This window comes from Ambystoma mexicanum, chromosome 9 (assembly GCF_040938575.1).
Source record: "Ambystoma mexicanum isolate Mex_15411 chromosome 9, UKY_AmexF1_1, whole genome shotgun sequence".
NCBI classification, from domain to species: Eukaryota; Metazoa; Chordata; class Amphibia; order Caudata; family Ambystomatidae; genus Ambystoma; species Ambystoma mexicanum.
The window spans coordinates 392,107,304-392,123,847 of record NC_090931.1 but is presented as its reverse complement, the minus strand read 5'-3'; the positions used below and the strand labels follow the sequence as shown (position 1 = coordinate 392,123,847).

The following is a 16,544-nucleotide window of genomic DNA, read 5'->3' as shown; positions in this document are numbered from 1 at the left end:
TATGATTTATTTTTTATTTTTATTTTATAACTCTGTTCAGAGTAAGTAGTCACATAAACCAGTGATTCGGAGTCCCCTTTGACCGATTGCTCCAGGGTTTGAGCTCTTGGAATAGGTGAAGCTTTAATCAAAGCTGCGGATAACTCGTCTTGTGAATATCCTCTTTTGAGAAATTTCTCTTGCAGATTCTTTGCTTGGTTCTTAAATTCCAATGGTTCCGAGATAATTCTTCTGTAACGCAAAAATGGAATGTAAGGTATACTTTGGATAGTCGTGTTTCGATGAAAACTTGATGCCATATTCTGTCAGTTGGCTTGTTATATATTGTAGTGTGTAAGCGATTTATTTTCTTTGATCTACATCTAGGACCTGAATAAGATTCCTATTGACTTGAGTTGTGAATTGAATTCTTGGTACCAGTTGATTCATGTATGTAAAAAATTCCAGAAGGCGTTGATGGGAACCTCTCCAAATACAAAAGAAGCTTCTTAAATGGACCTGGTATTCTGTTTTGTTTAGTATCAATGTTTGTTCAAGATATGCCATGTAAGTATTGGCATATCCGGGTGCCATGGCTGCCCCCATGGATGTACCCGAGATTTGTATGAAGTATCTATCTTCAAAGCAAAAAAAAGTTATTTAGAACTATTTTCAACACTTAATATGCATAAGTTATTCGCACTGCAGTCCTGCGAAGACAGTAGCAACCACTCAATTTCTTCCAGGCCTGCTTCATGTGTGATGTTAGTATATAAGCTACAGACATCCATGATTTTTCAATTGAACAGCAAACCAGCAGTATTATATTGCAAATTGCGATGCTGCTTATTTTATGCCTTGCTTAATAACAGCACTAAGCACTAGTTTAGGTGAGGAAAATGAGGAGATTGGTAGCCTGGAATGATGGAGGGGGACGAGTACGCTGAAGATTATAAAGATGGAAACGAACAGAGCGAGCAGGTATAGAAATATGTAGGGAGAAAGAAAGAAAAGGGTCAAAAATGACACCAAGATTACGAGCAGAGGCAGAGATGGAAGAAAAAGGAGACCAGAAGGAGGCTAAGCACAGTAAGGAGTAGAAGAAAAGAAAATAACCTCTTTTTTTGGAGGGGTTAAGATGAAGAAACCGTGAGGACATCCAAGACATAACAGCGAGTAGGCAAGAAGTACCCGTGTTACAAAGTGAAAGTGAGGAACAAGAGATTATTTGTGAGTTATCTGCATAAAAGGGACAAGATCGGTTACATGAGAAGAAAATCAGATAGAGGAATGCCATATAGAGAAAGCCCTTTGAACATGCTGTCAACAAAGGAACGAGTGAGGAGAGCCTCGAGGTCATGAGAGGAATGTAGTGCACTGCTTTTTCTTTGAACCGCATCAATGAAATCATCAGCTGTGCCACATTAATTGGCAAGCCTATGGAATTATATTGCAAATTGGGCTAATGCTTACTTTTTGCCTTTACCTACTTTGTACTAGCTTACTTTGTGTGTTTTTTTTTTTTCTTCTTTTAATCTTAAGAAGTTTGATTTATTAGAACAGTACAGTTAATAAAAGCGAATACAATACATCATATGAATCCAACAGTTCACTCATAACTAAAATAAAAGGATATCATTCTAATTCGCAATCTAAGTTACAAGTCGTTTCAAAATTTAGCACATTACAAATCAATAAAAGCATTAAAATACTTCAGCAATACTTGGAATCCCTGTGCAATCAAAGTTTGCATAACCAATAAACAATCTCATTGTTCCACATTTTAGTAAGATGGTAAATCAAATTGAAATTGTTCCCTGCTAAATATTCAACCCAGTCAGTACCCAGGTACCAGTAGATATAATTTATGGCACTTGCGAGTAATGCAGATTTTCGCCATTTAGTCAAAGCTTCGCAAAATAACAATAAGTGCTTACCAGTTTCTAGATCACATTCACCACATAACCTGCAGGTTCTCGTCTTCCTTAGAATACCATATTGTGCTCCTAAAACCTCCATTGTAGGCAGCCGATTAAATTTAAACGCGTACATACTTGCATAGAATCCAATTATCAGGATATAAAATGGAATATGATCCAGGATTAGGCAGATTCTGATAATAAATATAATCACTAAACACAGATTTAACAAACATTCACCATTGATTGTTCTGGTGTGACCTCATAAAATGGAGTCTTATGATTAGCAGTAAATTTTTGATGAGAATATACATCACTCCAAATTCCAAGAAGCTCAAACCAACCCAATCAATCTGCGTATAGCTTAAAAACAGGGAGAGCAGAGCAACCTGTCAACCTTAGCTGGGTTAGCGACAAATTATATTGCAGCAATGAGCCTTCAGATGCAAGAAGAGCCTTTAGGATAAGATTGAGTCTACTGATTTAGAATGGAGCTAAAGATGGCAGGCAGTCGAATTTCCAAGTAAACCTATTCAATTGGGACAGAGCATGGCAAACGGAGTAGGGTCTTTGAACGTTTACGTTCCAATTTTAAAACCTGGTCGATGTGGGTGCAATCCCAAATTTCACAGGCATAAAGAAGTACAGATCTAATGTTATCACAATGAGGCTTGGTACTTCCTTGTGCTCTCTACCCAACAATTTATTATAGTCCCTTATCAACAATTACCTTAGAACACAGTTAACTGGCTGCATCAGTATTGTTTTAGACTGTGACCCCAAGCTTGAAATCACCGTAAGTTAGAGACCATTTTTGATTAATAAAAGTATGGACAAGTAACGGGTTGGCGCACAGCACGGAAGTAAGTTGAGAGATATGAAGATTGTGGCTAATTAATACGTTCTCAGCTAATGCAAGTAGACATTATATAAGTCTTGTGGATAGGTGATGATGGGGATATTTATATTAGGAATGAGTTAAGGATTTGTAATTGTTTAACAAAGGTATTGAAGAATGTGGATATCCTTGTGAAGATTAGGAGTTTGAAAAGGTATTTATTTGGAGCAGAGCGCGCAAGTAAGTTAAGAGCGATTTAGATACCCTGGTGTTTGAGAGAGTCTAATAAGAGGTGGTGGGTCTATAGTAATTTGGATTCCACGTCTTGATTAGGTTAGAATTAAGACAGAACAAAGTAAATTGTGACATGTAATATGCTGTTCTATTAGTATTTAACACAGAGAGTGTTGGAAGTGGGGAAGGGATACGTCCAGTAGAATTGCATGCAACACTTGCATGTTAATTGGTGATGGAACTGGAGCTGCACTGGTGCTTTATTAATCCGGACAGAGTACTTGAATTGCGGAATTGGAGTTGCATTGGTGCATTATTAATACAAAGAGTTCTCAAACTGATTTAATTTACAATAATCAAGTGAATGTTATGATGCATTATATTTGGTAATGTGAATCAAGTATTAAGATTGGGATGACTGTCTTTACACACAGTTGTGTTTTGTATATATTTTTTTTTCTTCCCCCCCCCCCCTTAATTGTGACTAGTCAGTGATCTGGCGTGTTACATATTAATCTGTTTGGTAATGATTGTTATTTCTAATGTACTGTTTGTATCATGATTCATGTTGTTTTAATATGTACAACAGCCCTGATGAAGAACTAATGTAACAGGTCGAAACACGCGTAGGCAGGAATTGTGCATACTTGACTGAAATAGTAATTGGACAACTTGTTTTTTGGCAGTTGTTGCATATTTAAGAATGACTATGCATTAAAGAAGCTTTAAAGCAAGGAAACATTGGCTTTTTAATTCAGAACGGAATAAGAAAGGATTGTAAGGGAGCTGCCACACCAGGGGGTTTTGAAACATTAAAACAGATCTATCCTTAGTCTTATACAGCTGAATCAAGGAAGCAAGAGTGTATCCAAGATTGCCTTTAGCGAATCTTATTACCCCAGTAATTTGTTGGACCCGCAAGAAGTAACTTGGCATGTTCGGATTTTCATGTCGGGGTTCAAAATTCCTATTTAGCTCCTGTGTTTAGCCAATGAGAGCCTGGTTAGCTTCCTGCCAACAGCTATCAGGAAATGCCTTTGGCTCCCAGAGCCATCTTGTGCAGTACAGACATACCCATGTAATGTTAACTTTCTCTCTGTGTGTGTGTGTGTGTGTGTGTGTGTGTGTGTGTGTGTGTGTGTGTGTGTGTGTGTGTGTGTGTGTGTGTGTGTGTGTGTGTGTGTGTGTGTGTGTGTGTGTGTGTGTGTGCATAAAGAAACATTGGAAACACCTACAAGACAGTTAAAGCTTCATGGTTTGTAAATAATGAATGAAAAGGGAAAGTTTGCCTCTCACTTAATGTTATAGTTATGGCACACTATGTACTAGCTCCTGGTACTGTAGGGGTTGCTTCTGCCTACTAGGTGGTGCCAAATACAGAGGAGCTGGCTTTAGCAATCTTAATGTTGACCCCTGTATATGTTGTGACGAATCAAAGGAATTCATCACTTGTCTTCCTCCCCCTCCCTCCGCCCTATGAGGCTAGGGAGGTGAGCCCCTTCCACAATACCCTCCATAGGGGTAGAGGAAAGTGTGGGACCTCACTGAGACACTCCCCCTTAGGGGACAAGGACTCCCATTTCCTTGAGGAATTCCCTGAAGCTGGGCATACTGTGGCCTAGATGGGATGTTTTACAATACCAGAAACTGTGGAGTATTAAGACTGAGACGAATAAACTCCTAATAGATACTGTTTTCTTATGTGCAAAAGAAGGTGGTGGCGATTATCTGAGGTGGGCAGCTTGTCTATAAACCAACACTGATACTACCGGGAACAGAAGGTCACAGGGTGTCTGGTCACACAGCAGAGCACTGGTACAGTGAGGAAACAGGAAAAAGCGAGGAGAGGGACACCAGAGGAGAGATTGCACCAGCGGTTAATGATCAGAGAGAGGGCACCCAAGAGGGCACCCAAGGAAGACGACTCCTGAAGAGGTTCTCCTTCAACAACGAAGATAACTGGGAGAACGTGAAGCACATGAGGACCCAAGGGAATCATTGTACCGCACAATTAACTTGTCTCAGTAAAAGCTATCTAACAGAGTTAACCTCGAAACAAACGCGATACAAATGTTGTGATTCACGAGAAAGAATTGTTGAAAAGCTGAATAATGAGAGAGAACAGTGGATAAAAAAAATACCCTGGGAAAAGGGGAAAGTAACTTGACATCCTGTACAAAACTAATATAATGCTAAAGAGAATGAAATATAGGAGCCAGAGCTTAGAGGAACTCGGCAATTGAGCCATATACAGAGTCAAGTAGATCTAAACAAACCAGCTGAACTGTTATTACCCAGGAGGGAAAGCCCATCAAAGCAATATTACCTTCCAAAGATACATTGAGGTCTGCAGCCAAGAACACACAAGGGATTGGCAAAGAGGAGAGGGCACCCAATAGCCCATTTGAGGAACTAAAGAGACTGAACCAAGAAATCCCAAGAGATGTGCTGATTTTGTATTGAAGACTGAAGGACCTTCAGGAGAAGGGAGTCATTCTCCTGGCCTAAGTTAGTTTTCATAGTGATAGGGTCAATAAGGGAAGTTTGGGATAGCTGACTTATTCCTTGGACGTTCACGACAGACTAACACCTTATTTAGTAACATAAATGGGGATCACCCATAGTGAGAGGGAACGTTAGGCATTATAACATTACTTTAACAAAATATCAGACACCATGTCCTCGGCGAGAAGGTGTCCTTCTTTTAATTCGCCACAAAGTCAGCAGCATGTAAGCAGCAGTGGATCTTCACTCTTAAAAATGGCCCTAGCCGATTTTGTTAACTATAAAGTGTAAACCTGTTCATGGTTGCAAGTCAACTAGAAATGTTGTAGCAGTCTACAAATGGAGCGGGGAGAGGGGCATTCGTGGCTACTCCAGGGAGGCGTCACCCCCCAAAGGATTTATTATTGGCATTTAGAACCAGTGTTATTCTAAATTTCGCTCTGGCCTTTTTTTTGGAATAAAAACGTCAATCAATTTGAAAGTAAATAAGCAGTGTTCAATTATAGTGTATCCCCAGGGCCTTGTGGCAGAATGATAGATATCAACCTGCAAGGTGTCAGCGTTTCAAGTTTCATTGGCTAGTAAAAAGTAACTATCCACCTCTATTCTATCCATACATGCATCACACCATTTTTAGTTGCCAATAGTCCGTTATGACTACTGAATGGCTACCGGTGAGTGCAAATGTTGCACCCTGAAAAATCCCTTTTTGTGGATGCAAACCCATTTGATGTCTTTGATGCAGTTGGCTTTCCAGTGATCCCTGCAACTGTCCATTTTGTGTACCACTGTTTGGTGCTTGTTTCTCCTAAATACAAGCTGTTAGGCTTGACCCGTCCCAGAGGAACATGATCAACCTCATGGGAGTTGCGTGGGAACAACTGCTTCAAAGGGTATTTGACCAGCCCAACAGGAAGATAATGACTGCAGTCTGTAACTAATTGTGGGAATTCGTCCCTTCTTCCCAAGGGGGAGCCAACCCCCTGCCTGTGAGGCTAGGGAGGTGAGTCCACTCTGCAACATCCACCCTAGGGGTGGAGGCAAGTAGGTCCTCACTGGGAGAGACTTCAACTGTGGAGACGAGAACTCCCGTTCCTGTGAGGAACTCCCTAAAGAACAGCCCAACATTACTTCTTAAGGTATACCCTGCAAAGGCTAATATGAAGAGAGAACAAGTATTTGTTGTTGTCAACAAACGGTTAATATCCCTTTTAAATGGAAAACTCCATTTAACTGAGATGAGGAGGATGGAGCAACAAGAAGGGCCGCAGGGAGGGAGAGAGGTAGGGAGGGAGGGTCCCACTGCTACATAATCCCCGAGAGGGGTGAAGACTGTGAATTCGGAAAAGCCAAAACTGCTTGTGTACCATGAGCTGGATGATGTTTATGAAAAAAAGACCACGAAGATCTCGTGATGGACTAGCGGTACCAGATACTAGACCGATACCACTACACGGTTGTTTGTTTTATTTCTATAGCGCACCTGACCCTGAGGTATTTGGGCACATTTGAGCAGGTAGGAGACGTTACAATCATAGATACATAGTTGGTGATACGTTTACAGTTGCAAAGTACAGAGTCATAGTACAATATTTACAGGTATATGCATTGGATGGTATTTGCAGCTGTAGAAGTGAGTTAGTTCTTCTTGACTGGCCAGGAGATGGTATTTCCCCTGAAGTTGGTAAAGTGCTGTGTATTCTTGATAGAAGGTAGGAGAGTGTTCCACAGTTCGGCTGCTAAAACAGGGAAGCTACTCCCTCCTGTCTTTTTAAATTTATATCTCAGGACCACTAGAGAGGAGCTGTTTGCTGATCTGGTGACCTGTGTGGAAGATCTGACGGTGAACCTTTCCGTAAGGTAAGGAGGGTCCGTGTGGTTCAGAGCTCTGAATGTGAGACACAGGGTTTTTAGCTCGATCTTTTCCTTGATAGAAAGCCATTTGTGTTGTGTTCTTGTAGCAGATATATGCTCGTTCCTAGGTATATATTTTTTTAACAACTTTATTTATTTTGGTTACAGCATTATCAGTGCATCACATGAGCCCACAGGACTCTACTCACATTTAATATGCCTGCAGCTTGCTCTGTGCCCGCTCCCATCGGCCCCATCTCTCCCCCCCCCCCCCCCCCCTTTAGTCTGTAGTGTCCTTGTGGGTAGGGGACCCATCGGGGCTCTGAGGGCCCGGGAAGTTCTCTACCAGGCGGGATTAAAATGTTAGGGCCGGGAAGCGGGAGTGGTAGTCCAGTAGTGGAGCCCAGCAGTCGGTGAAGCGGTGGAGGGCACCTTCCTTCGGTGCTGTGATCTTCTCCGCCACCAGGATCTCCCAGACCTTTATGCACCAGAGGGCCAGCAACGGGCCATCCTGGGCCTTCAATTTCCTTGCCACCACAATTTTGACTGCTAGCAGTAGATGTGTGAGTAATTTGGCTGTTCGGCTCGTTCTGGGATAGCAGTCCGGGCTCGCCACCCCCAGCAGGTTGACCTCTGGATCCATCGGGAGTCTGCGGTGAGTGATGTCTTCTGTGATCTGCAGGACTTCACTCCAGAAGGGAAGGATCAATATCCTTCGTCACTCCCGCATAGTCTCCAGCAGCTCGGGTCAATATCAGCGTAACAGTGGTGCAGGCAGGCTGGCGAGTAGTACCATCGGTGCAGGAGCTTCAGGGCGCATTCCTTATTTGTAACGCATCTGGATGTCGAACTGATCCTGGACCATATCTCCACCCATGTTTGATCTTCTATGGGGTGTCCCAAGTCCATTTCCCATCCGGATATGTATGGCGGTCTAACTATAAGCATGCCCTCCTGGAGGAGTCGGTACAGTTTGGTGATCTGACCTCGGCCTGTGCTTTCTTCCGTTGCCAGTTATGATATAAGGCATTTGTAACACGCCTATACACAAGTGTTTCAAGGCGCGAGAGGCCAGTTCAAGAGGGTGGAGGTCCTGGCTGGCTCCCCGGCGGACCGCGGGCTGCGAGATCCAGTGTCGGAGTTGGATGTATGTAAACCTCTCCTTCTGTTAGTTGGAAGCGGGCTTTGCATTCCTCGAAGCTAAGTGCGTTGTTGGCTTTGTATAGTTGAGAGAGGGTTTGAAGGCCACCTTTGGTCCATCGGTGGAAGCGGGCTGACTCCATTCCTGGTTTGAATTCAGGGTTCCCGATTACCGGGGAGAATCTTCCTCCTCCGACGGACCCATGCCTCAAGAATCTCTTTGGTGGCTGCTAGCATCTGCGGTCCCTGGCTTCGGCGTGGTCCCGGGGTATGTAGCAGGGAGTGTAGTTGTGGCTGACAGCTGGATTGCTCCATGCAGGACCATTTTGGGGGGGGGGGGGGGGTCTCTGGGTTCGACCAGGCTGCTGCGTTTGCCAACTGGGCCGCCAGGAAGTAGTTCATCAGGTTGGGAGGCCGAGGCCGCCTCATTTCGCGGCCCCCGTCATGACCCTCATAGGTATCCTGGGTCTGCGTCCCTTCCACACAAACTTCGCTAGTTTCCTTTGTAGCTGTCCCAAAGCCTTCTTTGGGGGGGGGGATCGGGAGAGCGGAGCACCATGTACAATAGCCTAGAGAGAAGGTTCATCTTACGTGCCGTGACCCGACCCAATAGCGAGATCTCTTGATTGTCCCATCTTCGGAGGTCTTCCAATTCCTTGAATAACGGGGCAAAGTTGACGTCGTATAGTTGTTTCGGGTCTGCTGTGAGGCGGACACCCAGGTAAGCTGTTGAGGAGGAGCTCCATGTTAGCGGGCAGAGAGCCTGGAGGTTGGCTACGAGGGGAGCGCTTAGGTTGACGCTTATTTGGCGAAGTTCACCTGGAATCCAGCCACTCCCTCGAACGCCTCTAGCTCGGTCAGGGTTGCGGTCAGGAAGGATTGACAGTTGGTGATGGAGATCAGCACATCATCGGCGTATAGGGAGATCTTGAATTGTTCGCCGTTTATTTCTAGGCCAGTGATGTTCTCGTTAGCTCGTGTGCGTTGGGCGAATGGCTCCATGACATGGCAAAAATTAGTGGGGAGAGCGGACAGCCTTGTCTCGTCCCGCACGAAAGCTGGATCGGAGGTGAGGTCTTCTGATTTAGGCGGATTGACGTCCTCGGGGCTTTTAATTTGCAAGCACCGTTTTCTGGAATGTTGGGCCGATCCGAAATGCCTCCATGGTGAGGCGCATGAAGTTCCAGTCCACCCTATTGAATGCTTTGGTGGCTTCTAAGGTCAGGACCGCCATGCCTTGATGTTCTTGGGTCGCAATTTCGATGAGATTAAGCGCTCGGCGGATGTTGTCCAAGGTGCTTCTTCCTCTGATAAACCCCGCCTGGTCCTGGTCTATGATAGACAGGAGGATTTGCGCCAATCTGTTGGCTAGAACCTTTGAGTATGCATTAGCGTTCACTTTGAGCAGGGCTATCAGTCTATATTATGAGCATTCCTTTGCGTCCTTGCTGGGCCTCAGAAGCAGGATTGTGGTGGATTCTTGCATTGAGGGTGTGATGGAGCCTGAATCCCGAAAAGAGTTAAAAAGCTCTGTCATTGGATGCATCAGCATGGGGCGGAAGAGTTTGTAGAATTTTGGTGGGAAGCCGTCTGGGCCGGGGGCTCTGGGTTTCAGATTTTTGATTACTTCCTCCAGCTCTTCGGGTGAGATCGGGGCTTCCAGGGCTGCTCTATTTTCTTCTGAAACGTGTGGGAGCCGGGCGTCTGCTGTGTATTGCTCCTGGATCCCTCAGTGCGGTGATGTGCTTCCGTCGGTGGGTTTTGGCGAGTTTGTTCACCAGGAATTTGTTAGCTTTATTGCCATTTGCGTAATCGCTTTGATTTGTCCGGATCTCTAAGTGCATTATTCTGCAAGATTTGTAGTTTGTTGAGCACAAACTTGCTGGCACCTAGGTAGAGTCGGTTGCAGTAGTCAAGCTTGGATAATATGAGAGCTCTAGCTAGAGTGAGACAACTATTTGTGGATAGAAGTGGTCTGCAAGCTCTAATTAATTTGCCTGTGTAGGCAGTGGCTGATGTGGTCATATTGATTTGTTTATGAAGGTTGGACCAAGTGTTTTTACTTGTTTGGCTACTGGAATATTATGTCCATCAATGTTGATGAAGGCATCATTTGGGCTAATCTTGTTGATTTTAGCTGATGAGCCTACCAGCAATAGTTCCGTTTTATCATCACTCGGGCATAAGCCATGGGTGGCCATCCATGCCTGAATGATGACCTATATATCGTTCACAAGCTTTACGTCGGTGTCATAAATGCCAGTTAGAGGGAGGAGGATCTGGGTGTCATCCGCGTAGTTCGTATAGGTGACACCCAAACAGTCCAGTTTGTCGAATAACAGCTTTGTGAAAATGTTGTATGGGTCGGTGATGCACACGATCCCTGAGGCACTCCACATGTGATAGGTATGGGGTCTGCTGCTGCGGACGGTGAGAAAACCCGCATAGTTCTGTTGTTGAGGAATGATTTGATCCAAGTAATAGCTGATTGGGCGAAATGAGCCGCCAAAGCCAGGTGATTACAGAGAGCTTCGTGGTCCATCAGATCAAACACGGCGATAAGTCTAAGAGTAGCAGAATTCGAATTTTGCCCTTGTCTTTGAGTTTGTCAGTCTGGCTTTTTAGATCAATCAGTGCTGTTTCGGTCCTGTGTTGCGGTCAAAAGCCAGATTACCGAATCCCTAATAGTTGTCTAGTCTGTAGGTAGTCTTGCAAATCCAAGATGTTCAGCAGAAATTGGTCTGTAGTTTGTTGGTATGGAAGGGTCTAATGTTTGTTTTTTAGTGGTAGGACCCAAGATCCCTTCAGGTTACTAGGGACAATGCCTGAGGTGAAGCAGGCGTTTATTAATTTTGTTAGAAATGGGGCCAAGTCTCTAGCAGCATCCTTGATGATCTTTGCAGGGCAACAGACACCTTGACACCTGGTCGGTTTTAGGGAGGCAATGATTTGGAACTGCATAATGTCCTGGTATCAAACAGTGGGCGGCCATCCTAAAGGAAGAAACAGAGCACGAAGCATTGACAGAATAAAGGAAACTGGATAGGTGGAGAAGGCCAATCCAGAGTGAGAGAAACACTGGTGACGTTCTCCCTTAGAGAAACAGATAATGGGGAAAACTGGAGATCCGGGAGGGAGACATAGAATCGTAATGGGACTACTTGTCCCAGTCCAAATAACTGAGATTATCAGATTGAAAGCAAGAGAAGTGAATAGGAATCATTATGGGACTATTCTTATTTGTCCCAGTCAAGATAATAAGAGTATAACCGTGCGTCAGCATCATTATGGGAATAGTCCTACTCGTCTCAGTCAAGTCCATGAAAGCATAATCCAGAAAGAAAGCGGAGATATCAGAGAAAGACATGAAGAGGACGACAAACTGTTATATACATTTTAAGAAACCTGAGGGCATTCTCACACCTGTTCCCAGGGATCCTCCGCATTCATGGGCGATTGCCAACCCCATCCCATCCACCCCTATTCATTTTGGCCAAGTACTGGGATGAGGAAGAAGAGACTAGGAGCAGTGGACACTTCCTATAGCAAACACCACTGTAGTACTGGGATGAGGAAGAGGGGTATGGAGGAATCCCACATTGCAGGTCCTATTGATTGGTGTGAACAAGGAAAGGCGAGAAAGTCAAAGGGCGTACACCTGCATACCCTTAATAGAGCCCATGTGTATTAAAGCAGAGAGCCGAGAAGGAAAGAAAGCCGACGCGTACAGTTGGGGGTCGTGAGGAAGCTGATGCTGGGAGCTGCAGAAGAGCCCTGTGAAGTGTGGTGAAGGAACAGAGCTGGCGAGGAGCAAAAGGTGCTGGAAAAAGGGAGCAATGTGGAGAAGCTACCCCTTTCCTGTCTGTTCAAGGTGCTCGTTCCCCTGTGGCAAGAGGCCAACGCAGGAGTGTCGGAGGGGCGAAGGACAGAACCCTGGTGTAAACGGAGAAGACTGCGCTCTCCGTGTTACTTCACCATTGCAGCATAACTAATCCACTTTCATCACCTGATGCTGTGTCGCTGAGGCTGCGTGAAATTACTGAGAGGTAATTTAATATTATCTGACACTCTGATGCCGTTGTGGATACTTTTAAAATCCAAAGAATCTTTGTTTCCACAATTGCGTGCTCAGCCCACTGGGGCACCTGATGCACACTGGTGCCTCCTTTTGTGCTCCAAGGAGCACATAGTGTTGTCTGATTTTGTGGCACTAGTTCTACTATTTTTTTCGGCAGCCTCATGACATTTCCTATATGGCTGCTGCCTTTTCTCACAGGCCATAACCCCCTCTGTGGGTGCCCTGTGTCCCGCCTCACACCGCCTGATTGGTCAGCCTTTCCTTCACCAACCGGGGAGCCTTCTCACGACCCGTCCTTAAGGCCCAGGGACTAGCCTGTCTGGGCAGGGGAGGGCAGTGAGGGCCTCCGGCGCCACGATTGAGTAACCTTACCTGCCATCATGGCCATCCCGCCTATATCCAGGGGTAAGAACCCTCAACCTCTTCATCGCTGCATGCTGCCGCTACTCTCTGCGGCCTTGCACGCATGGTCTTTCTCCTTTTCCATTATTTGGCTTCTATAGCCAAATAATGCCCCATTAAAAGCCTCAAGCAACCTTGCTCGCCGTCCCACCCTTCCCCCGGTCCCCTCTGCGCTTTAGCTACTTTACAAGTCCCTGGCCTACTTGCCTTTTGCGAGTCCATGATCGCTTTTCACCCTACCCTCATGATGTGACCAGATTTGCTTTTTCTGCGTTACCCTGACTTTTGCATCAGTATCTGATCAGCACCCCTAGGAATCTGACATCAGCTGAACATTTGCATGGAAGCCAGCACTGATGCCCCTATTCTCTATTTACTCACCCAATTTACTGATCTCTACCCACTAAAGTGTAAATTGGCTCACGTTCCATGCTCAGGATTGCCATCACTTCTCATCCTAAAGGCACGTTGTTCCGAAATTATCGCTTTCTCCTGCCTATTTTTCTAATAACATCAAATTGGGCACTCTAAACTTTTGCCCTGTAAAATTGCTGCCATTTCCCATGTGTTTCATTTTCAAATCTAGATGTGTTAGTAATTCATCGCTTTCCCATGTTGAACTGTTGCATTTCCCTGCTTCTGCCTGGAAAGACCATATTGGGTATTTTGTAACCTTCTTGCCCGAAAATTACTGCCATTTTCCTTGTGTGTGATAATCCTTGCCTTCTAACTAGAATCTTGGCCTTGCATTGCCAGTATGATGCTGAATGGAAATTGGCTAACTTTATTCCACTCTGGTAAATTTATTTAGTTGTGCCTTTAAAGGAATGGTTCGGTCAACATTTTTTATTGCCCCTACGGGTCGGCCATGTGTTTTTAAGCCTAAGTCGCTCGATTTTAAAAATATTTCCTATGGACCTTACCCGAGTTTTCGTCCATTAAACGCACGCGAAAACAGGCATCAGGGAGCTGCCATTTTGTGATAATTCTATCATTTCCCCCATCGCCCTGGCTGACCTGCTTTTGCAGCACTAAATCATATCCCCCGCCCCTGAGCCTGTCATCAGCAGACGCGCACCACCCATTTCACAACACCAAAGCACGTCTCGTGTCAACATTCGCTGTGCTTCAGCTATTGACGTGTCGCCATGGTGTTGTGTCCCTTGTAATACTCCCTTGTAATACTTTCGATATTGATATGAGTGTATAGATTTTTGAATAATGACATTTAACAATAAATTATATTTTGATTTTATAACCCCCAAAGGAAATCTATTTATGGGCACAAGGAACTGTACTATATTGCGCATTTTCAATAGCATTATTCTCAAGTATTCTGTCGGTTTACATAGCAATTTTTTAATATTTGCATTTAATCATCAAACAATAATTTACCTTTACAACTGCTTAACTATCCACTGAATCTGAAGCAAGAACATTCTACATCAGTGACGTGCCCGCAGTTATCAACCACTTCTAGCGCGTATCAGGTAATCATACTTGGCTATTCCGCTACAGACTTGTTTTATGCATGTCAAGTAATAGTTTTTATGTATCGTGTGATTATTAAATTGTTTGGTTAGTGCTTTCCAATTGATATACACCTTAGTTGTCGTCCCCTGGTGTTTGTTTTCAGTTATAATTCGTGTTATCCATACTAATGCAAGTACTGTCTTTCAGGGAGATGCTGAAACGTCCACCACATTGACAACAGCCCTAGATGTTCTTCAGCAGCACGAGGTATGGATACTGACGGCTCCATCGACCGTGATCATCAGGACTGGAACACTTGTCGTTTGATTGTTCCACACAATGTTTAAATCGTGTTTGGCTATTGAGATATACCTGTGTGTTTTATGTTAACAATATTTTGATACACAGTAATGAAAAAACTATGTTTCAGGGAGTCGATGGAGCCTCATTCCGTGCTGTCTATGCGGATACAGAAAATATTGTCGTTGCAGCGCAAGAGGAAGGGGAGACATGCGGATACGAATCGGAGCAACAGCGTGCAGATGTTGAAGGTCGAGTCAAAAAAGTTGCAAAGAAAAGAAACAAAAATAAGGTTAGTTACAAACAGTTCATAACTTTAGAATTTTTTTTGTGCTGGGGACTATTTTATGTTTTTTTCCAGTCAATTGTACTATACTTTATCTTGTGTTTAAACTGAACATCCCTTTTCCAATCTGTCCTCTAGTTACCAGTGGGTGTCCGAACTATACATACACAGACAGTGAAGCGAATGAGAGATGTTGCTTGCCAGACCATTTACACTATGGAGGAACTATTAATTCCGACGCCGCGTGTTGAGACTAGAGATGCTCATGTCCAATGGCCAGAACATGAAATGAATGTCTCCGGAGAATCCAGTAAAGTTGTAAAGGACCATTGCTACAGTGCGACCGCACCACCACAACAACATGATACTGGATGCATTGAAGATGGCTCTGAAGTAGTCGCAGATCAATTCACACAATCTACACCTGCCAAAAAATTGCCACCAAAAAAGCTGTCGACATTGTTGTGTTCTCCCATCAATGTTGAGGTAGCAGATGTTGAAATGACAGAATGAACTAGCAGCAGCATTCACCGACGCATCAGAATTTGATAGCAGCGATATTTCTTTCAAATGTGGTGATATGTCCTCAACGTCACAGGCCGAAACAACTTTGACGCAGGATGGCAGTCTAAGGAAAGAGGGCAAATACATAGTATTCGACAGTTGTTTGATGGATATGATAAGTTTGCTGAAATGTGGGCATTCCGTCAGAGGGAAAGTATGTGGGAAGCCATTGATTCATGTGACTCGTCAAAAACAAGGCAGTAACGTCACAATACATGCCGCCTTTAGATTAAATCATACATTCTCATGGTCTGCACAACCGATGCTGGGGAAACTGCCAGCAGGCAATCTACTGTGTGCAGCTGCATCACTTTTTAGTGGCTCCAGTTTTAGAAAGTTAAAGTCTTTCTTTCAGTTTGTGGGACTCCATTTCATTTAAAAAACGCAGTACTACAAATACCTACATGATTATCTGTTTCCGGCCATTAGTGATGCTTGGAAAATTGAACAACTGTCTCTAGCAAGTACATTCGAAGGCAAACGATTCAGACTAGCCGGCGATGGATAGTGCGACAGCCCTGGATTTTCTGCCAAGTACTGCACCTACCACTTTCAGGACATGGATAGTAAGAAAATGTTGAGTTTGGTGGTCGTGCAGGTAACACAATGTACATCCTCAGTGGCCATGGAGAAACTAGGATTTATAAAATCGGTGAAATATCTACAATCGAGGGGAATGAACATCGACCTCATAGCCACGGACAGACACGTTTCAATTGCCAAGACAATGAGAGAGCAGTTCCCCCATATTAAACATCAATTTGACGTATGGTATCTTGCTAAATCAATAAAACAATCTCAGCTGCAGGGGGGAAAAAAAAGGTTTGGAAAGTATTTCAGAGTGCTCCCAGTCTATCAGCAACCATCTTTGGTGGAGCTCCAAAACTTGTGAAGGGTCAGTGGAAATCCCACTTGAAAAATGGCGGTCACTGATGCACCACTGTACCAACGTGCACTGCTGGTCAGAAAACC

At 44.3% G+C, this 16,544-nt stretch overlaps 1 protein-coding gene across 1 annotated transcript in view; it reads left to right on the top strand.

Annotated features, from left to right (window-relative positions):
* Window positions 1-14,625: 14,625 nt before the first annotated feature.
* Window positions 14,626-16,544, top strand: part of MRPS17 (mitochondrial ribosomal protein S17) — a 179,529-nt gene continuing 177,610 nt past the window's right edge. Inside the window, exons 1-2 of the mRNA XM_069614880.1 lie at window positions 14,626-14,689; window positions 14,853-15,014. Of these exons, the coding sequence (XP_069470981.1) occupies window positions 14,670-14,689; window positions 14,853-15,014 (182 nt within the window). The 5' untranslated portion in view covers window positions 14,626-14,669. The remainder of the gene's footprint in view (window positions 14,690-14,852; window positions 15,015-16,544) is intronic.